This window comes from Hemitrygon akajei, unplaced genomic scaffold (genome assembly GCF_048418815.1).
Source record: "Hemitrygon akajei unplaced genomic scaffold, sHemAka1.3 Scf000035, whole genome shotgun sequence".
In the NCBI taxonomy this organism is placed as follows: domain Eukaryota; kingdom Metazoa; phylum Chordata; class Chondrichthyes; order Myliobatiformes; family Dasyatidae; genus Hemitrygon; species Hemitrygon akajei.
Genome location: NW_027331921.1, coordinates 7,927,986 through 7,953,580, shown reverse-complemented (window position 1 = coordinate 7,953,580; position 25,595 = coordinate 7,927,986). Strand labels below are relative to the sequence as shown.

The following is a 25,595-nucleotide window of genomic DNA, read 5'->3' as shown; positions in this document are numbered from 1 at the left end:
AGTTTATTGATTTCATCGTGACAAATGTGCATTAAGCAATATGTGAGCTGCTGACTTCCGGAAATCAATAAGCTGCTCCCGACTCACTCACAGTCAGACACAATTAACTGCGCGACGACAACGAGTGACAGTTTGAATAATCATTCCCGTTTCTCACCGTCACTCTACATCGGGTTACCGATAATTCTAACATCACACTCCAGGCCCGTTTCCGGGATCGCTACAGATCCAGGGTCATTTCGGAGATATTTGTCAATTTAACATCATTATATCGGCCAGACGTCCGAAGGCACCGTCCTCAGCAAAGGGAGCAAAAAGATTCTCTCCCCGGCTCATTCCACTCCGGGACACTGGGGTCCTAGACTGAGTCCCCGCCCCCGATGTCTTCCTGCCTGTGCAATTCCCGGGGTCTCATGTGTGGGATTTTCGAACCCGCACATCTGGCGGAAGATGCATCGCTGGACAACAGGTGGAAATGCGTCACTGCGGGTCCGCTACCGATGTCACAGAGCGCGAGAATGGAGAAGGTTCCGTTAGAACGGCTGGGAATTCAACCTGGAGCGCAGCCATTAAAGGTAAGGGCAGGAGTTAAAGAGAAGGGCGTAGAATCAGCTAAAATGTCGCCATCCCACAGGCGGGGATGTTCACACATTCAGTTGTTCCGAGATACACTGTCAGACTGGGTCTGAGTTCCTGCAGAGATCTCAGTTCCTTCTTCCCGGTACGACTGAACCGATTCCCGTACAACCTGAAACAGATAGAAGAATACAGGGGACTGGGGTTAATGTTTCATCAACACTCACGGACAAAAATCACCAGAAAACCCGCGGATCCGCTGATAGTTTATCACATTGAACATTAACACATTCACTCACCTGATTCGCTCCAGACTCGGGAGGGTCCCTATGAGGCGGCGGAGAGCGGGGACAGATCGGTCTGTGAGCGGGTTGTAACCCAGGTTCAGCTCCGTTAGTGATCGGTTTGTATTGAGAGCGGAGATGACACTCTCTGCACCAGAATCTGTGAGACCGACATTGTCCAGCCTGGGGATGAGAGAGAGTGAGGGTAAAGGACACAGAGAGACAGGAGACGGTACAAATCCCCAGTTTTTATCAGTAACACAATTACTGATCACATTAACGTTCAGTGTCAGACACCCAGTGACTGTAAGCACAATCTCCCACGGACTGGTACTTACACCAATTTGTGTATTTGACACTCCGGGTTCCTCAGATACGTAAACACCAGTTTCACTCCTGAATCTCCCAGTTTATTACGACTCAGGTTCAGCCCTGTCAGTGATGGGGTTGTAATGAGAGCGGAGACGAGATCCTCAGCACCAGAATCTGTGAGACCGACATTGTCCAGCCTGGGGATGAGAGAGTGAGGGTGAAGGACACAGAGAGATAGGAGACGGTACAAATCCCCAGCGTTTATCAATAACAAAATTACTGATCATATTAATAGACAATAGACAATAGGTGCAGAAGTAGACCATTCGGCCCTTCGAGGTTGCACCGCCATTCTGAGATCATGGCTGATCATCTACTATCAATACCCGGTTCCTGCCTTGTTCCCATGTCTCTTGATTCCCCTATGCATAAGATACCTATCTAGCTCCTTCTTGAAAGCATCCAGAGAATTTGCCTCCACTGCCTTCCGAGGCAGTGCATTCCAGACCCCCACAACTCTCTGGGAGAAGAAGTTTTTCCTTAACTCCGTCCTAAATGACCTACCCCTTATTCTCAAACCATGCCCTCTGGTACTGGAATCTCCCAGCATCTGGAACATATTTCCTGCCTCTATCTTGTCCAATACATTAATAACCTTATATGTTGCAATCAGATCCCCTCTCAATCTCCTTAATTCCAGCGTGTACAAGCCCAGTCCCTCTAACCTCTCTGCGTAAGACAGTCCGGACATCCCAGGAATTAACCTCGTGAATCTACGCTGCACTTCCTCTACAGCCAGGATGTCCTTCCTTAACCCTGGAGACCAAAACCGTGTACAATACTCCAGGTGTGGTCTCACCAGGGCCCTATACAAATGCAAAAGGATTTCCTTGCTCTTGTACTCAATTCCCTTTGTAATAAAAGCCAACATTCCATTAGCCTTCTTCACTGCCTGCAGCACTAGCTCATTCATCTTCAGTGACTGATGAACAAGGACTCCTAGATCTCTTTGTATTTCTCCCTTACCTAACTCTACACCGCTCAGATAATAATCTGCCTTCCTGTTCTTACTCCCAAAGTGGATAACCTCACACTTATTCACATTTAACGTCATCTGCCAAGTATCTGCCCACTCACCCAGCCTATCCAAGTCTGCCTGAATTCACCTAACATCCTCATCACATGTCACACTGCCACCCAGCTTAGCATCATCAGCAAACTTGCTGATGTTATTCTCAATGCCTTCATCTAAATCATTGATGTAAATCGTAAACAGCTGTGGTCCCAATACTGAGCCCTGTGGCACCCCACTAGTCACCACCTGCCATTCCGAGAAACACACATTCACCGTTACCCTTTGTTTTCTATCGGCCAACCAGTTTTCTATCCATGTCAATATCTTTCCCCCACTGCCATGAGCTCTGATTTTACCCACCAATCTACTATGTGGGACCTTATCAAATGCCTTCTGAAAATCGAGGTACACTACATCCACTGGATCTCCCTTGTCTAACTTCCTGGTTACATCCTCGAAAAAGTCCAATAGATTAGTCAAGCATGATTTGCCCTTGGTAAATCCATGCTGGCTCGACCCAATCCTATCATGCTACCTAGATATGCCACTATCTCATCTTTAATAATGGACTCTAGCATCTTTCCAACTACTGATGTTAGGCTGACAGGACGATAGTTCTCTGTTTTCTCCCTCCCTCCTTTCTTAAAAAGTGGGATAACATTAGCCATTCTCCAATACTCAGGAACTGATCCTGAATCTAAAGAACATTGGAAAATGATTACCAATGCATCCGCAATTTCCGGGGCCACCTCCTTTAGTACCCTAGGATGCAGGCCATCTGGACCTGGGGATTTGTCAGCCTTCAGTCCCATCAGTCTACTCATCACCGTTTCCTTCCGAATGTCAATCTGTTTCATTTCCTCTGTTACCCGATGTCCTTGGCCCATCCTTACTTCTGGGAGATTGCTTGTTTCTTCCCTCGTGAAGGCGGATCTAAAGAACTTATTAAATTCTTCTGCTATTTCTCTGTTTCCCATAACAATTTCACACAACTTATTCTTCAAGGGCCCAACATTGTTCTTAACTATCTTCTTTCTCTTCACATACCTAAAAAAGCTTTTGCTATCCTCCTTTATATTGCTGGCTAGCTTGTGTTCGGACCTCTCTTTTTTTTCTCCCAGTATTGCCTTTTTAGTTAAGTTCTGTTGTTCCTTAAAAATTTCCCAATCATCTGTCCTCCCACTCTCCTTAACTCTGTCATATTTCCTTTTTTTAATGCTATGCAATCTCCGACATCCTTTGTCAACCACTGTGGCCCCTTTCCCCCCTTTGAATCCTTCCTTCTCCGGGGGATGTACTGATTTGCACCTTGTGCATTATTCACAAGAATACCTGCCATTGCTGTTCCACTGTCTTTTCTGCTAGGATATCCGTCCAGTTAACTTTGGCCAGTTCCACCCTCATGGCTCCATAGTTTCCTCTGTTCAACTGCAACACTGACACCTCCGATCTGCCCTTATCCTTCTCAAATTGCAGATAAAAACTTATCATATTCTGCTCACTACCTCCTAATGGCTCCTTTACTTCAAGATCGCTTATCAAATCCTTTTCATTACACAAGACTAAATCCAGAATAGCCTTGTCCCTGGTCGGCTCTCGTACAAGCTGTTCCAAGAATGCATCCCGTAGGCACTCTACAAACTCCCAATCCTGGGGTCCAGCACCAACCTGATTCTTCCAGTTCATCTGCATGTTGAAATCCCCCATAACTACTGCGACATTAGCTTTGCCAGATGCCAATGTTAACTCCCTATTCAACTTGCACCCAATATCCATGCAAATGTTTTGTATCAGGCACCCAGTGAATGTAAACACAATCTCCCACAGTCTGGGACTTACCACAGTTTCTGTATTTTACACTCCGTGTTCCTCAGAGCCGCAGACACCAGTTTCACTCCTGAATCTCCCAGTTCATTACGACTAAGGAACAGCCCCGTCAGTGATGGGTTTGTACTGAGAGCGGAGGCGAGATCCTCGGCACCAGAATCTGTGAGACCGACAAACTCCAGCCTGGCAATGAGAGAGAGTGAGGGTGAAGGACGCAGAGAGACTGGAGACCGTATAAATCCCCAGTGTTTATCAGTAACACAGTTACTGATCACATTAATGTTCAGTGTCAGACACCCAGTGACTGTAAACACAATCTCCCACAGTCTGGTACTTACTGCAATTTCTGTATTTTACACGCCGGGTTCCCCAAAGCCGCAGACACCATTTTCACTCCTGAATCTCCCAGGTCATTCCGCCCAAGTCTAAACACAAACAGACAATTTGATGAACAAAGTGATTCAAACCGTGGGTCTGAGGGAATTTCGCTCACACGGATATTTCAAGGAATATTAAACCCTTCAGGAAATCACGGATCGGAGTTGCCATCACTGTCAAGGTCCCTCACTGTCCACTTCCAGGGTATTCACCGAATGTCAGTAACTTAGTCTGTCGGTGTGACCCTGCAAACTCCACAGGTTCTGTTCCATTTCCAGGGTATTCACCGAATGTCAGTAACTTAGTCTGTCGGTGTGACCCTGCAAACTCCACAGGTTCTGTCCCATTTCCAGATGACTAACCAGAATGTCCCTCAGATGTGAGGGGGTCAGGGTTGAAGGATAGGACGGAAGTCTCACAGTGAATGGGAAAGTGTCAATGGGAGATGGTGGAAGAGAACCCGCTTGAGGAGAAGGGATGGGGAAGACAGAACCTGCAGAAGGAAGGGGGATGGTGAAGAGAGATCCCACAGCAGGAAGGGAATCGGGTAGAGAAGTCCCACAGGAGGAAGGGCAATGGAGAAGACAAATCCGTCAAATTCCTCAGGAGGAAGAGAGAGGGGAAGAGCGATCCTACTGGGGGTATGGTGATGGGGAAGATAGATCCCACTGGCGTGAGGCGGATGGGGTAAAAAGATTCCGCAGGAGGAAGTAGGATGGGGAAGAGGGATCCCACAGGACGAAGGGAAATAAGGAAGTGATATCCCACAGGAGGAAGGGGATGGTGAAGAGAGATCCCACAGGAGGAAGGAGGATGGGGAAGAGAGATCCTGCAGGAGGAAGGGAAATGGGAAAGAGAAATCCCACAGTTTTACCCAAATTAATTTACATTGAAACAACACAACGGGACAAGAGGAAGAAGGTAATAGGTATTTGATGTGATTTGGCATCCTGTTCAGAGTGAGAAATGAATAAAGTTACCTCAACTTCTGGCACTTGTGCATCCCGGGTCCCAGCCGCTGGATTCCTTCACATTGGATGTGGCAGTCCTCCAGATCGAGATGTTTCATTGTATCACAGAGTCCGATGACATGAGACAGGACCGCGCAGTCAACCGGGGTCAGTGTCATTCCACTGAATGACAGTGTTTCCACAGATCCTATTGCGGCCTGAGCCAGTCCACGATTCTGAGACTCAAACAGGTAGTGCAATGTGTTCAGTAGGCTCCTTTTACCACCTTCATTCCTCGGGTTTCCACTCTGGCGTTTAACCTCCTCCTTCACCCAGTCAATCACCCGGCAGGTTGTTAGATGAGGAAATGGGCCCAGAAACTCCACCAGGCCCCGAGCTGTCATTGGGTTGGAGAGACCAGCAACAAAACGGAGAAATACCTCAAATCGCCCATCAGTCGTGTTGTGGGCTTCAGTGAGGAATTTCAGGATATCCCCAGGATGTGGATTCAGGAATTGTGCGACTGCAGCTACAAACTCTTGGATGGTGAGGTGTGGGAATGTGTACACCACGCTCCGGGCAGAATCTTCTCTCTCCAAAAGCTCCATCAGGAACCCGGACAGGAACTGGGAAGGCTGCAGATTGTAGTTGATCAAATCTCCATCTGTAAACACAATCTTCTTCTCGAACACTCCTCTGAAGGCCATCTGACCAACCCTGAGTAACACATCACGGGGGCTCTCAATCTCCCGGCCGTGGTTTTTCAGGATGTTGTAAATATAGTAGCAATATAGTTGTGTGATGGTCTTGGGAACTCGCTGCGGGTCCCTGACGCTTTGTGCGAAGAAGGGGCCCAGTGTCAGAGCGAGGATCCAGCAGTATGAGGGGTTGTAGCTCGTGGTGTACAGGATCTCGTTCTCCTTCACGTGTTTGAAAACAGCTGCTGCTACAGTCTGATCTTCAAAATACCTGATGAAATATTCCTTCCGTTCCTCACCAGCAAATCCCAGGATTTCAGCACAGACATTGATCTCTGCCTTTTCCAATAAATATAACGCAGTGGGGCGGGTAGTCACCAGCACTGAACACCCTGGGAGCAGCTTGCCCTGGATTAAATTGTACACTATGTCAGACACTTCACACCACCACTCGGGATCTGGGCACTGGCGCTTTGGTTCTGTATCTCTCCGACTGTCAGCAAAATCGATTCTGTGCTTGAATTCATCCAAACCATCGAATATAAACAGCAATCCCTCTGGGTTCTTCCAGATCTCTCTCAGGATATTCCCAAAGTAAGGATACTGATCCAGAATCAGTTCCCTCAGGTTTATTCTGCAGTTAATGGAGTTTAAATCCCGGAATTTGAAATTGAAGACAAACTGGAACTTTTGGTATATTTTCCCCGTGGCCCAGTCATAAACAATCTTTTGTATCATTGTTGTTTTCCCGATCCCCGGGACACCGGCCACTGCTGCAGACATTCCAGGTTTGGATTTACTCCGGGAAAAGCTGCTCTGGAACAACTGATCAGTCCGGAGTTTTTCCAGCTTTCCCTGGAGATGTTTCTGTCTCCACTCCTCGTGGACTCTGCCACTTGCCAGCAGCTCATGTTCCACCAGTCTCCGATCTCGAACAGTAGAAATGACCGTGAGCTCAGCGTATCGATCAACCAGCTGGAAAACCTTCACCTTCTCCCTCATCAGGATCGTGTTCACTCTCAGTGTTTCAGTTTGTGCCCGCAGAGTCTCCTTGTGTTTCTGTTGAGCATCTTGCATGGGAACAGACAGTGGACAAAATCTTAGTTGCCTCAACTCAGAACTCAGTATTTAAGCACAAAAGAGTTAGCTCAAAGCTATTTCATTAATTAAATTTATCAATGGATGGTCGTGCAGTAAAGTGAATGCAATAATAAAAAAAATCCCGAACTGGACAGGAAGGCGCGGTCTAGATAAACTTCAGATCATTACGTTTCACAATTAACTTTACTGTGTAGGTGATAATTTCCCTGGTAGTTTATTATCCCCCGACTGTCCAGTACTGGACAAACTCCCACTACCGTAACAGCTATTATTGTTCTTGTGGAAGTACTTTCAAAGCCCAGTGTTGATGCGGCGTATGGAGATGGAGAAAAGGGTAGTGGACATTCTGTCAAAGGTACAGGTCGGGGAATCACAGCTGCCCTTTCCAACATCAATGATTCAAAGTACGAAGAATTAGTTTTGCTGATCATTACGTGCACAGCGGGTGGGTGATTGGGGGAGAAAATGGAAATGTATTGTTCAGGAGAATGAGACAATCAGCAATATGACACAAAACGCAGACAATCCATCACCCCCTTCCATCACCGCAGATGCTGTTCGGCTCACTGAGTTCCGACAGAAAATGGTTTGAGGCAGCACTTCTGCAGTCTCGAGTATGACGAGCATGTGTTGCATATACTCAACAGATTGAAGATACAAAATACACAAGTTGAAAGGAGAAGGAAATAATTGTTATTCCGGATCTGATGTAGCACAACAAAAACTCAGATAAACGCAATGGAAAACACAATAAATATAAATATATACGATACAAGAGTCACTCTGGCCGCTGGTGGTTCTGACAGAAATGTTAAAATCGTGCTGGTGGTGGGATGGGTGTTATCAGTTATACAGGGGTGGTTTTCTCATTGGAGGTGTTGATCAGTCTCACTGCTTGAGGACAGTAAATGGTTTTGGGTCTGGTGGTCCCGCTGTGGATGTTACATAGCTCCTCCCTCATGGGAGAGGGGCAAACAACCCATACGCAGGATAGGTGGGATCCTTACTGAAGCTTCTGGCCCTTTTCCGACTCATTTTGTGCACAGGTCCCTGATGGAAGTTAGGCTGGGTGTCCCGGTGATGCGTTGGGCACTTTTGACTACCCGTTCTACAGCCTTCCTGACCGCCAGTTACGCAGCATGTTGACCTGCCCTCTTCAGCACAGCTGTAGAAGGACGGGAATGTAGATGTGAGTCCACGTCAGACAGCGTCTGTGGAAAGGGGAGAAAGGGGGGAAGCTACTGGTCTGTGACTTTAAATACAAGTTTGAAAACCATGCTGTTTACAGGTCGGGAGGTGAAGAAGAGAGCAGAGACAGTGGACATTTGGTGGAAGGTGGTATAGGATTTCAGCGGTCACAGGACCTGCAGAGAACATAGAATAGAAAAGGAACAGGCCCTTCGGCCCACGGCGTTGGTGCCAGCATGATGAAACATTAAACTCACCTCACCTGCCTCCAGTCGTAATTATCCCTCTCATTCCCTGATTGTTAAAGTGCTTGGCTAAAATAAGAACATCCGTCTGCATGACCACCACTGGCAGCATTACATACACCCCCTGCTCTGTGTAAAAGAAAATGCACTATACAGCTTTCCCCCATCTCAACCCAAATCAATAACCTCTATTATCTGATATACCTACACCGGAAACACTCTATCTTCACCTCTCAATTTGATAACAGAATATATGGTCTCCCTTCAACCCTTTACGCTTCATATAAAATAATCCAAGATTATCTGCACACTCCTTAACGTTAACGCCCTCAATCTGGGATGTGAGTAGCATATCACTTCAGAACCCCCTAAGGCTTTCACACTTCCCTGTGATGGGGGACAGATTTGCACCAATGCACCAAGTGCAGCGAAACCGAGGTTTTATACAACTGCCACATAAAGATTCACATTCAGAGAGCTATGGACATGGACATCAAAATCCCTCCAGACAGGAATGATATTAGGGTCATGACCTTTACTCTACACCTCTCCTGTGCATTTGATCTCCTAAATTGCAACAACTCACACTTCTCTGGATCAAACTCCATTTGATATTTCCCCGTCCGCATCTGCAACTAATGGATTATTTGACACACCTCTTCATTCTCCAAATCTGAATGTCTCATTTCAATGTCATAAACCTTATCTCTCACCTTCGGACTAAATTTATAACATCTCTCGTCAAGATCCATAGGCGTTGCCATCGGTGGTTTTAATCCACTTTAATCCCAGTCCCAATTCTGATCATCTGATATTTAATCGACCTCAGAAGCCAGATGCGAATTTGCCCAATAACAGCTACTCCCAATCTAATCATTTGCCATTTAATCTGCCTTCCTCCAATTTAAATTTCTCACATGCAGACCGCATAAACTGTAGACCTCTCCTTATTGATAACCATGTGAGAACAGGAGTTGTGTTCACTTTCCCAAAGGCTCTCCCACCGAAACCGAGCATCTTGTAGGTTTACTTCCCAATACCAACTGCAGTATGGCCTTTCCTCTAGTTCGGCCATTAAACACAATATTCCCAAAACACGTCCCACCATCGGAGATTCCTAAAGTATTCCTGCAGTGAGGACACACGGCGCAGAGTGTGTTAGGTCATCAGCAAACAGAGGGAGTTAAAGTTACCTTCTACAACTAACTTGCTGCTTTCGCATCTTTCCAGAATTTCCCAACCATCAGATTCTCTATCTCCTGGGGGATGTTTAGTAAAAATCCATCCATGATTGTATCTGACTTATTGTTGAGCTCTCCCTATATTTCCTCAGTGCTTTAACTCCCCAGTATGCCCTCCCTGAGTGCAGCTTTGAAATTCCTCAGATCAGTTATTAAACCTCCCCAACCACTTTACCTCGCCCTCAAATCTGAAATATCGGAAATCTGTAATATGGAGCTGCCAGTTCTGTCTCTCTCTCAATCAAGCCTTCATAAAGGCGACAACATCACACTTCCATGTGCTGATCCTCTCTCAAGGTCAACTACCTGACCCATAACACTCTCTCCACTGAACTAAACACTTCAGATCCAACCATCGCATCATGTTATTCGACTCGGCCCTGCCGGGCTTACAATGAGGTTTATTAACCTAACCTGTATCTTTTTTGGGCCATCTAGGCTGGAGATAATGTAGCTGGACTGGTGTTTGGAGAGTCAGTGGGGCAGCATTCTGGACATAGAGCCCATCTGTCTCAGTTATGGAAATGGATGGCGATATTCCGAGTATTGAGGTCCTGAGTTAGGGGAAGGCAGATGTCAATGTAAGAGAGGGTCTGGATGAAGTATGGCAACAGCTGCAGTACAGCTGCACACAAACATTTAAAAGGACGTGTAACAGTATGTTAGGACTGTAGCCAAGTGTGTCCAGAGTTTCACAGAATTTGACGGGCCTGTCAGGAGTGTGCAGGATCTCAGAATGCCAGCACTCTACCTGGGAGGTGTGTGGTCTCACAGTGTGTGGCAATCCTGTCAGGGGTGTGTGGGGTCTCAGAGTGTGTTACGACCCTGCAAGAATTGAGTTGGGTATCACAGTGTGTCATGAACCTGCCAAGGATTTGTACGGTCTCCTAAGATCACAGGATTTAGGAACAGGAGTAGGCCATTCGGCCTATCGAGTCCGTTCCGCCATTCAATCCTGGGCTGATCCATTCTTCCAGTTAGCCCCACTCCCCAGTTCTCACCCCATACCCTTTGATGACCTGGCTGATCAAGAACCTATATATAAATACGCCCAATGACTTGGCCTCCACAACCGCTCGTGGCAACAAATTCCACAGATTTGCCACCCTCTGATGAAATAAATTTATCCGCATCTCAGTTCTAAAAGGACGTCCTTCAATCCTGATGTCGTGCCCTCTTGTCCTAGAATCCCGTAACATGTGAAATAATTTTGCCATATCTCATCTGTTCAGGCATTTTAACATTTGGAATGAATCTATGAGATTCCCACTTATTCTCTTGAACTCCAGGAAATACAGCCCAACAGCTGCTAGACGTTCCAAATACAGTAACCCTTTCATTCCTGGAATCATTCTCATGAATCTCCTCTGAAACCTCTCAAATGTCAGGATATCCATTCTGAAATAAGGAGTCCAGAACTGCAGACAATACTCGAACCGTGGTCTCACGAGTGCCTTACAGAGCCAAAACATCAGATACATTCTATACCTCTGGAAATGAATGCCAACATTGCATTCACCTTATTAACCACCGACCTGGAAGTTATGCTTCAGGATATCCTCCACAAGGACTCAAAAGACCCTTTACATCTCTGCGTTTTGAATTCTCTCTCCATCTAAATAATAGTTTGCCTATTTATTTTTTCCACCAAAATAAACTGCCATACACTTTCCAGCACTGTCATTCATTTGCCACTTCTTTGTCCATTCCCCTAAACTATCTAGGTTTCTCTGCAGGCTCTTTGTGTCCTCAACACTACACGCTCCTCCACCTCTCTGTAACATCGGAAAATTTAGCCACAAATCCATTCATACCGTAGTTCAAATCATTGACGTATATCTAAAACGCAGCGGTCCCAACACCGAACCCTTTGGAACTTCACTGGTAACCGGCAGCCAGGCAGAATAGGATTCCGTTATTCCCACTCTCTGTTTTCTGCCGATCAGCCAATGCTCCACCAACGGTCGTAAATTCCCTGTAATTCTATGAGCTTTTACCTTGATAAACAGCCTCATGTGCGGCACCTTGCAAAAGGTCTTCTGAAAACCCAAGTACACTATATCTACTGCATCTCCTTTCTCTACCCGGCTTGTAATTCTCTACCCGGCTTGTCTTCTGAAAACCCAAGTACACTATATCTACTGCATCTCCTTTCTCTACCCGGCTTGTAATTCTCTACCCGGCTTGTCTTCTGAAAACCCAAGTACACTATATCTACTGCATCTCCTTTCTCTACCCGGCTTGTAATTTCCCGAAAGATTTACAGTGGGTTTCTCAGGCAAGAATCCCCTTTCAGGAAACCATGCTGGCGTTGGCCAATCTTGTCATGTGCCTCCAGGTACTCGGTAATCACATCCGTAACAATCAATTCCAAAAACTTCCCATCCACTGATGCCAGGGTAACAGGTCAATAGTAACCTTTATGCTGCCGCCCACCCTTCTTAAATAGAGAAGAAACATTTTCAAAGTGCCACTCATCCGCTACAATGCCAGAATTTATCATTTCCTGAAAGATCATCGTTAATGCCTCCGCAATCACTCCAGTTGCTTCTTTCAGTACCCGAGTGTGCATTCCATCAGGTCCAGGAGATTTATCCACACTGAGACGCATAAGCTTCCTGAGCACCTGCTTATTCGTAATTTTCACTGCACCGACTGCACTTCCCTGACGCTCTTGAATGTCCGGTATACTGCAGACGTTTTCCACTGTGAAGACTGATGCAAAATACGCACTCAGTTCCACTGTCATCTCTTCATTTCTCATTACAATATCTCCAGCGTCATTTTGTTTTTTTTTCTATATCTACCCTCAACTCACTTTTACCCTTAATGCATTTAAAATGTCTTTTTGTATCTTATTTGATATTAGCCGCCAGCTTCCTCTCCTAATTTATCTTTTCCCTCCAAATGACCTTCTCAGTTTGCATCTGCAAGTTTTTAAAAACTCTCCAACCCTCTATCTTCCTACCAGCTCTGGCTTCCTTGCATGCCCTCTCTTTTGCTTTTACTTTGGCTCTGACTTCACTTGGCTGCCACGGTGGTGTCCTTCTTCCCTTTGAAAATTTCTTCCGGTTTGGAATATAGCCGTCTTGCACTTCCCTCTTTTTTTATTCTCAGAAACTTGACCCTTTGCAGCTCTGCCATTTTCCTGCAAATGCCCCTTCCCAGTCAACTTCGGTCAGAACCCCTCTCATGCCTTTCTAATTTCCTTTATTGCACTGAAATACCGACACATTGGATTTTATGTTTTCCCTCTCAGATTTCAAAGTGAACTCGATCATATTGTGCTCACTGTTCCCTAAGGGTTCCTTAATCTTAATCTCTCATCTTCTCCGGATCACACAACACCCAGTCCGGCACAGCCGATCCCCTAGTGGGCTCAACAACAAGCTATTCTAAAAAATGCCATCCCTTAGACATTCTACAAGATCTCTCTGGAGGTCCAGTCATGACCTAGTTTTGCCAATCCACTTACATGTTAAAATCCCTAATTATTAGCATGACATTGCCTTGTTGAAACGCTTTTTCTAATTCTTCCTGTAATTTGTAATCCATATCAAGCTGCTGTTTAGAGGCATGTATACAACTGCCATTCGGGTCCTTTTACCTCTTGCCATATCTTAACTCAGCCCATGGAGACTCTACGCCTTCTAATCCTATGCCATCTCACTCTAATGATTTGATATCATTTCAAATACACAGCGCCACGCCACCCACTCTGCATACTAACCTTTCTTCCCAATACACTGTATATCCTTGGACGTTTAGCTCGCAAAGGCAGCCATCATTTAGCCATACAACGTCATATTTACAATACAAACATGAGGGAATCTGCAGATGCTGTAAATTCAAACAACACACACAAAATGCTGGTGGAACACAGCAGGCCAGGCAGCATCTGTAAGGAGAAGCACTGTCTACGTTTCGAACCGAGGCACCTTATAGATGCTGCTTGGCCTGTTGTGTTCCACCAACATTTTGTGTGTGTTGTCATATTTAACAATTTATATTTGACTTTCAAGATCGCCCAATTAATTTCGTAAGCATTCAAATACAACACGTTCATTCCAGTATTGCCCTGTAACTCATGCCGCTGGCTGTGATTAGGCATTATTCCCTGCCTGTTATTTCTATAATTTCTATGTGTGCTGTCTTTGATTTATTTATTACTGTTTCCCCCTTCCTCAGCCCTAGCAGTCCGGTTCCCATCCCCCTGCCAAATCTATTAAAATCCTCCTTAATAGTCTCAGAGTGTGTCAGGACCCTGCCAAGGATGTGTACGGTCTGACAGTGTGACAGGACCGTATCAGAGTTGTGTAGGGTCTCACAGTGTGTCAGGAGCCTGCCAACGATGTCCGGCGTCTGACAGTGTGTCAGAAACCTTCCAACAGTTTGTGCGGTCTCACAACTCTGTCAGGTTGTATGGGGACTCACAGTGTGTCAGAAATCTGTCCGGGATGTGTTGGGTCTCACTGTGTGTCAGGACCATGACACTGGTGTGTGGTGCTTCCCCAGTGTATCAGGACCTGAAAAAGGTATACAGCGAGTTGGGAAGGAAGTAATCTGAGAGGCAGGACCTCAATGTTAGTTATATCCGGATTGCAGCCTATGCCACCCTACAGTCAGGGCAAGAATCCATTGGGGTGGCAGATAAATGCATGGCTGAAGATTTGGAGCTGGGGCAGAGATTCAGACTTCTGGACGATTGAGACTTCTTTTGGGACAGCTGAGACCTCTGTAAATGGATAGGTTGAACTTAAATCCAAAGGGTACCAATATTCTAGAAACGGATTTACTCAAGCTGTTGGAAATGGTTTAAACTAATATAGCAGGAGGATGGGAAAGAGTATGATAGAGCTGAGGACGAGCCAGCAGGTTTACAAGTAGATGATTGGTGTAACATGAATGTAAAGAACGTCAAGTGCAGACTGGGTACAAATACAGTTAGAACAAAATTTAAATTGTACCCCAGAGGCGAATTTCAAAAGGGCGAAGAATGCAGGATTGAAAGTGAAGTATTCATTACAGGTTGCATTCAGAATAAGGTGGATGAACTCATGGCGCAATTAGAGATCGGTCGGTATGAGAATGTAGGCATCACTGTGTCATGGTTGAAAGAAGACCATAGTTGGGAACTTAATCTCAAAAGTCAAACTTTGTATCGAAAGGACAGTCAGGAATGCTTATGTGGCGAAGTGTTTCTGTTGGTAGGAGATGGAATTACATCTTTAGAAAGAGGTGTCTTACGGTCAGAGAGTGTTGAGTTTCTGTGGATGGAGTTAATAAATTGCAATGGTTAAAAATCCATTCTGGGAAACCTATTCAGACCCTCATATAGTAGCCAATGTGGGGATGAAGTCGCAGACGAGGCTGGGAAATGAATTTAATAAGGGTAATGACACAATTGTAATCGGGGTTTCAATATGCAAGGGGTTTAGGAAAATTAGGTTGATGTCGAATCGCAAGAGAAGGAATTTTTTGAATGCCTACGAGATGGCTTTTTAGAGCAGCTTGCGTTTGTGCCTTCTTTCGGAAAGGCTATCTTAGATTTGGTGTTGTGTAATAAATCACACATTATTAACCTGAAGGGACGCTGAGTAGGCAGTGTTCATAATATAATTGAATACATACTGCAGTTTGAGAGGGAGAATCATAACTCACAGGTGTCTGTATCGCAATGGAATGAAAGTAATTTCTGAAGCATGAGATAGGAGCTTGCACCAGAGGATTGGAGAAGGACACTGGCGCGGAGGACAGCAGAGCAGATATGACTGGAGTTTCTGGGAATAGTTCACAAGCCTGAGGATAGAAATTCCCCTCAGAGGAGTATGTTCTCAGACAGCAGGGGTAGGGAACCGCGGCTGACAAGGGAAGCTAAGGACAGGACATAAAAGGCAGCAAAAGTGAGTGGGAAGTTGGATTACTGGAAAGCTTTTAAAATCTAACAAAGGAGGTGTTTAAGATGATGAGAGGCATTGATTGTGTGGATAGTCAGAGGCTTTTTTTTTACCCAGGGCTAAAAATGCTAACAAGAGAGGGCACAGCTTTAAGGTGCTTGGAAATAGGTACAGAGGGGATATTAGGGGTAAGCGTTTGTTTACGCAGAGAGTGGTGAGTGTGTGGAATGGGCTGCTGACAACGTTGGTGGAGGCGGATAAGATAGGGTCTTTTAAGAGACTCCTGGGCAGGTACATGGAGCTTCGAACAATAGAGGGCTATGGGTAACTCCATGGGATTTCTATGGTAAGGACATGTTCGGTAGAGCGTCTTGGGCCGAAGAGCCTGTATTGTGCTGTAGGTGTTCGATGTTTCTGTTTCAAAAAGGCTGCTAAAAATGTTAAGAAGGGAGGGAGGCAAAAGAAAGAAATTATAGGCCAGTTAGCTACACCTCAGCGGCTGAGAAAGTGTTGGAGTCTGTTCTTAAGGATGAGTTTTCAAGGTACTTGGAGATTAATGATAAAATAAGTCACAGCCAGCATGGTTTCTTAGAGACAGTTCCAAGCATGGTGGACAAAGGAAAGGAAATAGATGTCATTTACTTACATTGCAGAAGGCGTTTCCTAAGACGCCACATGAGTCTGCTAAAAAAGATAACACTGGAAGAAAGAGCAAGAAGTGGTAAATTGAATACGGTTCTGGGGAAATTGTGAGATTTCATTTTTGGTAAAAGAACAATATTGTGGACGAATAACAAAATGAGGAGAAGGTTCAAATATCAGAGGAGCAGAGGGACTCAGGAGTCCTTACGGAAGACACCGGGAAAGGTAATTACCAGGTTGAGCCTGTAGGAAAGAAGGCACAGTGGCTCAGGAACTTTCCAGGATTCTCGCAGTGTGTCCGGATCCGCTCAGAGATGTGAGGGGTCTCACAGAGTGTCAGGACCGCGCCAGCGGTGCATGTGGTTTCACAATGTGTCAGGACCCTACCAAGGGTGCGTGGGGTTTCCCAGTGTGTGGGAACCCTGCTGGGAGTGTGCGGGGTTTCCATTCAATGTATTCTGTTGAGATATGGAGCGTAGGAAATTGCTGGTTGAAAGAGTTACTTTAGAGAATGTGACAGTCACAGGAATGATGTTCTTCAATAATCAGGGAGAGCATCTGTTTCGTTTCCGGAAACAGTGGTGAGTAACTCGCTGCTGTGTCTGATCCCTCGGCAAACAACATGAACAACAAGTTTGCAGAGATTTACCAAACTGTGTGGCTTTATTGTCTGGATACGGATGAGAAAACACAATTACAGGGGTGACAGAGACATGAGAACTTTGTAAACTTCCTGATGTGTCTATCTCTGGTCCCATACGTAAATTGATATTTTTGGATTTTTTTTTCTTCTTGTAAATGACACCGACTGAACCACGGTTCTGGCCAAGATTCCTTGTGTTTCTGTGCAAGAGTTTCTAATAATCACATAAAAATTGCCTGTTTTAGGATGATTTTTTTACGACGTCTGGCTTTACTACGCTCTCTCCTCTGTTGATTGTGCAGTTGTGTGAACCAACTCAGTCTGAGGTTAGACGCCTTACACACTTGAGCCCATGCACTGCCGCGGTCTCTATTTTGACCGACACGATGTGCTTACGCAAGTAGTGAGCATCTCATCCAGACGATCACAATTTAATTAATTGCAATATTTTTATTGATATTTTCAGTTCTTTGCACATTCCCTGCCGCAATCCCACAACCCTCGGTTTATCTGTCCTAATTCCCATCTATTACCCTTCCACCGGGTCCATCACACAACATCGGCACACATGAATATCGGCTTCTGTGGACTGAGCTGAAGGTTCTCTCCCCCAACTCAGCCTCATTAACACTGTCTCCTGATGGACTTCCCAGGATTATTGACTTGAAAATTAAACTGGACAACTTTAGCAGTGTTTGCACCAAGGCAGTGAAGATGTGAACAGAGTGGGGTTCATAAGCTGCTTTGGAGTTGAACAGAGCAGTTGGATGTTACCTGATTTTCTGATCAAATTAATACTCTCATTGTTATTCTGTTGCGAGAACTTCAATGGACTCCCGATTCTGAAAAGGATTTGAGGGAATTTAGAAAAGCGGTCCGGGATGAAGTTGTGTAGCTGTGGGGAAAGGATTTCACCTCTCGGAGTGAAGAATTTCACTCCAGATTGTCTTCTTCTCCACCCTGGCCTCGGTTGAGGGCTCCGACATTGCAAAACTCCCCATCTCTCTGAGTTGTTCCTCATACTGTCCTGTGGAAACTCTCCTCCTGCAAACATTTACCATGTGTCGTAATGTGTACCCTGTCACGATGCCAATATTTACCTGGTCAAATACAGCTGGCTCAACAAGATATGGTCCTACACAATACTTACATTTGGCGGTAACAGCGGTTTCGTCACTTACCTTTCAGCTCTCTGGGAATCTTCAGTACTGGTCGACGGACCGGAAGACAACCTGTTCGGATTTATATAATTTGAGGAATTGAGTTGCGTAAGATTATTAACTGTGTAATGTTTGAATGCAAATTTAAATTAATCTCTGATATTATCTCACCATGTTCCTGTATTTCTTTCAGTATTTTGTCAAACTTTGGGACACCAATCCGCATTTTCACAACTGTTTCCCACATCACCCTCCGGGCGCGGGACCCTTTCTCCATCACCAGGCTCAGGAGGAGTTTAGAACTGTCCGCCCGCTTCCCCTTATCAGCGAGATCAGAGATTTTCTGTGAAGAGTAACAGTGAACATATTGAGGACTGATAGATTCACACAGGGAATGAGGTAAATGATGTCCTCTGTAACGGGATCACACTGAGCCGTCACCCGGACGGGTTCATAATCTGTCTGGACATGGACTGTACATTTTGAGTGCAGAGTACACGGAGGGACATTCACTGTGAACCTGGTCCTCTAGTCAATGAGGTCCGGGCTGGTCTGTACCGCTTCATTGAAGTGGCTCCAAATCCAGAAATAATTTATCACGGTGTAAAACAGAAATCAGAAAATAACCATCACATATTAAGAAAGAAAACAGGAGGTGTTTTTTATAACAGTCGCAGAGAAGTTTCAGAAAAGATGATGTGATTTATCTCCTCAGTCCGCCAGTGTCCAACATGACGGCTGATTACCGGCTGACATCTGATCTCTTTCCTTTGCCTTTTCCAGTGGAGGTTTATTCAGTGATTACACATTACAGTATGGCACTACTCCCTTATTCTAACTGTCTGCAGTTTAAGATAGTAGCACAAACATCTCCATCCAGAACAGAACACACTCGAGCTCCGTTGGCATCCACTAATCCATTCCCGGTGCTCACTGACATACTGCCGTCACGCTGCGCGGTCTTCCAAAGCAGAATCCTCCTGTCATATTTCCAGTTAATACCCCAAGCCCACAAACCCATTACTTGCTCAGCTCACTCTGAACATTGAGTCGCCACCCACCAGTCCGCGGGGTCTTTTCACCTCCTTTTATCACTGGCTCAGATTCATATGTTCGAGATTGCATGTACAGTATTTATTTCCCAGTTGTCCTTTTATCTAATTTATTATCCGATAATCAGAGTTCCGACACCCATCATTCCTGTGATGGGCGAAAATTCAAACCCATTCTCCCTCCCACTCACCCGATGTTCCTCTCCGCTGAACTGATTCTCGGCCGTTAACGCCAGGCTCACTCCGTGCACCCCTCCTTCCATCGCCTGCTCCAGCCTGTCCCGGTAGAAATCCGTCAACTGCAGCAGCTGGAAATCGTCCCAGCTTGCCAGGAGCTCGGTGATCACTGAGCCCGGACCTGTGAAGGGAAATGAGGAAAATTAAAGAAACAACTGATCCCATATTGGGTATATACTTTGAAACATTCTCCCTGAAACCGAAAGATCACCTAAAACAGTCCGAAATATATGTACATGGCCGGGGATGGATGGGAACGGGCTCCGGCCGGGGTGGTGGGGGCACCGATTGGGGGGGGGGAGGAGGTGGGAGTGGTTATAGTTCCATCTATTGAAGGCTGCTTTTTTATATCCTCAGGAATATACCTCGCTGTTTGGAAAGGATTTTGCTTGTTCTTGAGAATATAGTAACCCATCACCATCAATCTACTGATACTGCCCATCACTACCGATTTACTCTGGGTTGTTGTCTGCCTGCTTGGACAAACCCTTCCTGGGCTAACCTCCGGAATAGCTCACAAAATGCTGGAGGTACTCAGCATGTCAGGCAGCATCTATGGAGGAGAATAAACAATCAACGTTTCAGGCCAAGGCCCTTCATGGGACAGGAAATGAAGGGGACAGAAATCGTAGATAATGCCACATCACTTTCAATTCCTTGTGATCCTGATCCAAATCACCAAATGTTTATTCCTCTCCATGGATGCTGCCTGACCTGCTGAGTTCCGCCAATATTTAGTGTGTCTCTGTGTTACCCAAAACTCTCTGCATCTGCAGAATGCCTTGTCTCCTGGAGTAACTCGCTATTTTAATGTGCACCACAATCTGCTAGAGGAGCAGGAGCAGACAGTAAACATACCCCGTGTACGTGTGGTTGTGTTCCCCTGAGATGCTAATTCTCTCCCTCTCTCATCTTTCGGCTCAGTCATTTCACAAATATTTTGTGAATGGACGGTATTGAATTAAACACAAACACAGCGTCTAGGCAATATTTATAAATTAAAATACTTCGCCAACATACCGGTGAACTTTCCCGATGTTGACGTCACTGGAACCCCTCCCCTGACCGCTCCATGAGCCATACTGAGGGCAGGTGTGATCAGCTTTTGCTGCTAGGCAACAAAACAAAATTAACAGGAGGGTCAAACATTAATTGGAGTTTAAAGGAGAACACAGTTTTGCTTTTAAACCTAGGCAAACATTTCCAAACATCTTGGGCCTGTCCACTGAAGACTTGACACGGCCTGTTCCACCAGTGCCCATGCATTTCCGCTCTCTCCATGGATTGTACACTGTGCCAGGATTCTCCAGGCTATCTACTCGTTATATTACAGCTTATTCCCTTTTAGGAACCAGTCTTGTGTCCTGGACCGTGAGTGATGTGTCAATGGAAAGGCGAGGCAGGTTGAGCAGACGACACCCACTGATTTGGTCCTCCTACCACTGGTGGTGCTATGGTAATTAATGGACATTTCAGCTGACCAACAGGACATCTACTCCTCTCGTCATTGAATTATACATACTTCTCAGACACACCTGATTCTCACCGTCTCCTTCCAGTTTAACATCCCCTGGCGTTGACAACTATGGCAATATATGGTTTGAGTCTATACAGAATTACTCTGACATCCTGAATAACGCAATGTCATGCATAACATCGTGACATCTTATTCTGAAACACGACATTTGCTCCGGTAGGATTTTAAGATCATTATTATCAACTGAACTGCGGTCAAAATTTGTTTGAGCATTTAACTGGCTATTACCAGATTTTTATATCGTAACTTATTAAACACCATGCAGGCACGCAACAAAGTTAGCAAAACATCTTCAGCAAAAAGAAAACAAAACTGTGGAACTATTCAACAAGACAGACAGTCTGTTAATATTTCAGGTAGGAGACCCTGTATCAGAGCTGATCCTGCGTCCAGGAGTCACGTATCTGTTCTCTATCTGCATTGTATTCTGTGTTGGGTATTAATGATTTTTTTTTGTTTCTCAATCTGTTCCACAACACTCCCTGCCCTTCCGTTCATTGCCCCAGTCCTAGCCTGGTCTGACTGTCCAAATGCACCGCTTGAAGACATTTTAATGCACAGATAGTAACTGATTGCCACTCTAAACTCTAAATGCCACCCTGCCCAACCAATGTGTCAGTTCTCAGTTCATTCTGACCCTGGTGTAACACAGCCCATACAGTCAATGCTCACAGCATCCTTTCCCCCCACTATCGCTCTGTTGCATTTGCCCCTGAGGCCGCTGTCTCTGCGCTGAGGGGCCGTGACCACAGGACCAGTGAAACACTCGCTGCAGCTCTGACGGGCTGTTACCATGGAAACAGAGGAAGTGGCTCACTGAAAATAACCGAAAAAGGAAATAACAAACTCATCATGTGCTACAAGTGTCGTTTTGACAAAGACGAACACTGCAGCCATTTTGTAACGGTGAAACTAAAATTGAAATGACCGCTTTAACCCCGCCCCGTTCAAATAACCCTCTGTCTGAACGGGGGAAAGATGCATCTACTCATACACGTGGAGCCGTGTCGCGAGGGTGAGATCATTCTGTTTAACCCTCGCTGTCTGCAAGCACACAGCGGACCGAACGGCCGCTTCCGGTGTGATGGAAGCATTTAAAACAAATATCGACCCCAGGCATCGATCCAGGTGAAGTCTGGATCCGCTACCGGGCCGGGTGATGGAGGTAAAGTTCACCAGGTACATCTTAATGCGTGTGTTTAATCTCGGCATCACCACCTCATCCCGCTCCTGGGACCAGAACACCAGGGGCTGAGCGGCGGCTCATCTCAGGCGGTTCGGCGTGAAGGTCCCATAACCCGGACCAACCACGACAAGTTGTATCCAGGAAGCGGGACGAGGCCGCCAGTTCGAGGAAGTTAATGGGACTCTCTGCCCGACATCAGGTACCCTCAAACACACTCCCCGCCCCGCTCCCCAGCGCTTCAATGCTCACCGCTGAGAACTTGATTAATTTTTCCCGCAGACAGTATCGGTCCACCTGCTCCCCGCCGACGACCGGCTTCAACAGAGGGCGGAAAGAAAAGCACCGCCCATCCGGAGAGTCTGAGAGCGGGGGCGGGGCCTCGGAAGCGAGAACCTCAGATGCTGCAGATCTGTGTTTGAAATGGGAGCCAGACGCTGCATCACGTGACGGGTGGAGGGACTCCCTCCTGAACCGGGGACTCTGCTCCTCGCCCCTCACACACAGCCCGACCTACCTGCCGCATTTTAAACCTTATTTCATACTTACACCAGCTACATTTTTAATTTTCCCCTCTGTGTCTTTCCCGTCCCCATTGCTCCGCCTCCCTGTTCCTGGAGCTTTACGGGTTCGATTCCATCCCGGTCCGATACACAATGCCCTCCCGAACAGGAATTGCGCGGGTTTCATTGAAATCACTTGTATGTTTATAAACAGTAATTTCTATTCACAATCCTCCGGAGCCTCACTGAACAGGAACCCTGTAACATCAAGTGAGAAACAGCAGGAGGAGTCTATTCAGCCCCTCCAACCATCAACAAGATGGCGGCTGCTCTCCCATCTCAGCCCACATGTTTCTCCCCGATCCTCATTTCCTCGATCCCTTCGGTCTCCACACATCTGCCGGCCTCTGTTTTATGTGAAGACGATCAATGAGACTTCACCGTCCTCCAGGAATCAGCCCGGTGAATCTCTAAATCAAACACTCTCTAACTTCTTATAATCCTCCATAGAATTAAATTCTATTTCTGCAGCCCCGTGTTGCCCCACAACTCACCTCCCACCCCTGTCACTATTTCCACCTTGCCCTCACCTGGATCCGCCTCACTCTCCACAGCTCTTGCCCCATCCCCACCCCTCACCGCTTTTCTCTGAATATTTCCTGTCAACTATCTGTCCAGATGGAGGGTCTCGGTCCGAAATGTTGACGGTCCATTTCCCTCCACAGCCGCTGCCCGACCCACTGCGTTCCTCCGGCAGTTTGTTCTTTGGTCAGTATAACCCGTGTTAGTATGGGGAGCGGGATTTTACACCAAATATTCTGCAGATGCTGGGGTCAAAGAAACACACACAACACGCTGGAGGAACTCAGCAGGTCGGGCAGCTTCCGTGGAAACGAGCAGTCAACGTTTCGGGCCGAGACCCTTCGGCACGACTGAGAGGGAGTGGGCAGGAGCACTATAAATACGGTGGGGAAGGGAGGAAAGGAGAAGGCTGGTAGGTGTCAGGTGCAAAAACAAACAGTAAAGGGAAAGATCAAGGGGTGGGGAAGGAGAAGCAGGAAGGGGTTAGGCAGGAAAGGTGAAGAAGGAGTGTAAGGGGAAAGCACTATGTGTAGTATAAGAAGGCAGAATCATGCAGAAGGTGATATTCGTGGCAAATATGATTATATGATATGTATGTACAATATCTGATGTATATCTTGTGGAAATTTTTGTTTGATTATGAAGTTCAATAAAAATTAAATTGCAAAAAAAGTAAATTTGCCGATGACACAAAGTTTGGGGTGTTGTGGATAGTATGGAGGGCTGTCGAGGTTACAGCGGGACATTGATAGGATGCAAAACTGTGCTGAGAAGTGGCAGAGGGAGTTCAACCCAGATAATTGTGAGGTGGTTCATTTTGGTAGGTCAAATATCATGGCAGAATGTCGTATTATTGGCAAGACTCTTGGCAGTGTGGAGGATCAGAGTGATCTTGGGGTCCGACTCCATAGGACACTGAATGCAGCTGCGCAGGTTGACTCTGTGGTTAAGAAGGCGTAAGGTGAATTGGCCTTCATCAACCATGGGATGAGTTCAAGAGTCAAGTGGTAAAGTTACAGCTATTTAGGATCCTGGTCAGACCCAACTTGGAGTACTGAACTCAGTCCTGATCCCCTCAGTACTGAAAGGATGTGGAATCTATACAAAGTTTGCAGAAGAGATTTACAAGGATTTTTTCTGGATTGGGGAGCATGCCCTGTGAGAATAGGTTGAGTGAACTTGGCCCTTTTCTCCTTCGACAGATGGAGGATGAGATGTGACCTGATAGAGGTGTATAAGTTGACGAGAGGCATTGATCGTGTGGATAGTCAGCGGCTCTTTCTCAGGGCTGAAATGACTAACACAAGAGGGCACATTTTTAAGATGCTTGGAAATAGGTACCGAGGCGATGTCTGGGTAAGGTTTTTGTACGCACACAGTGGTGAGTGCGTGGAATGGGCTGCCGGCGACGGTGTGGAGACGGATAGAGTGGGGTGTTTTAGGAGAATTTTGGGCAAGTACATGGAACTTAGAGGAATAGAGGGCTGATGGGTAACCCCAGGAATTCTCGAAAGTAAGTTCATGTTTGGGACAGCACTCTTGGCCGAAGGGCCAGTGTATTATGTTATAGGTTCTCTATGTTTCTATGCGTCTGTGTTCTCAGTTCATTCCATACCGCCAGTGCTCACAGCATCCTTTCCTCCCATTATCATTCTGTTTCATTTGCTCCTGAGGCCACTGTCTCTACCCTGAGAGGCGGTGAACACTGAGCGTTAAAAAAAATGTGCAGCTCTTCTTGCAGCTCTGGTGGGCCGTTACCCTGGAAACGGAGGAGGTGGCCCACCACAAAATAACCTAAAAGGGAAATGACAAACTCGACATCGTATGCTGTGAGTTTCATTGTGACAAAGGTTGACACTGCAGCCATTTTGAAATGAAGAATCTAAAACTGTAAAGTCTGCTTTTAACGTGCTGTATTCAGTTAATTCTCTAGTAGCTCTGGCTAACAAAAATGATCAATAGTTGGCGATCAATAATATATAAACCTCTGCCGTAAATATACGCAGTGAGAAACTCAATCACCATCTGTTGCTGCAAACTCCACAGATTGAACACTGTTTTGCTGAAGAGGTTTCTCTCATCTCAGTTTTAAAGGGAAGCTTGATTATTTGGATGTTGTCCTCTCAAACCCCAGACTCTCGGTTTCGCTCCCGACGCGACTTCCTTGTCCATTCATCCCACCCCCCATCCCACCCCACCGACCTCCCTCCGGGCACTCATCCCTGCAAACGGAAGCAGTGCTACACCTGCCCCCACACTTCTTCCCTCACCACCATCCCAGGCC

At 46.1% G+C, this 25,595-nt stretch overlaps 1 protein-coding gene across 1 annotated transcript; it reads right to left on the bottom strand.

Annotated features, from left to right (window-relative positions):
* LOC140720052 (NACHT, LRR and PYD domains-containing protein 3-like) lies at positions 1-25,178 on the bottom strand. The gene is made up of 12 exons (XM_073034952.1): positions 24,999-25,178; positions 22,479-22,544; positions 20,527-20,617; positions 19,461-19,627; positions 18,389-18,560; positions 18,239-18,289; positions 5,433-7,170; positions 4,413-4,499; positions 4,087-4,257; positions 1,199-1,369; positions 876-1,043; positions 1-748 (listed from the first exon to the last, which is right to left on the bottom strand). Exons 1-12 carry the CDS (start codon positions 25,176-25,178, stop codon positions 613-615), a joined length of 3,198 nt encoding a protein of 1,065 aa, XP_072891053.1. The 3' UTR covers positions 1-612.
* Positions 25,179-25,595: the final 417 nt, after the last annotated feature.

What these genes read in the sequence shown, in the direction of transcription:
- LOC140720052 (XM_073034952.1), bottom strand. Translation starts at nt 25,178, where the DNA reads ATGGCTGCAGTGTCAACCTTTGTCACAATGAAACTCACAGCATACGAT. An exon ending in TCAGCGGAGAGGAACATCGG is followed by an intron (nt 18,561 to 19,460) that starts GTGAGTGGGAGG and finishes TACTCTTCACAG; the next exon opens with AAAATCTCTGATCTCGCTGA. An exon ending in TGTAAAATACAGAAACTGTG is followed by an intron (nt 1,370 to 4,086) that starts GTAAGTCCCAGA and finishes TCTCATCCCCAG; the next exon opens with GCTGGACAATGTCGGTCTCA.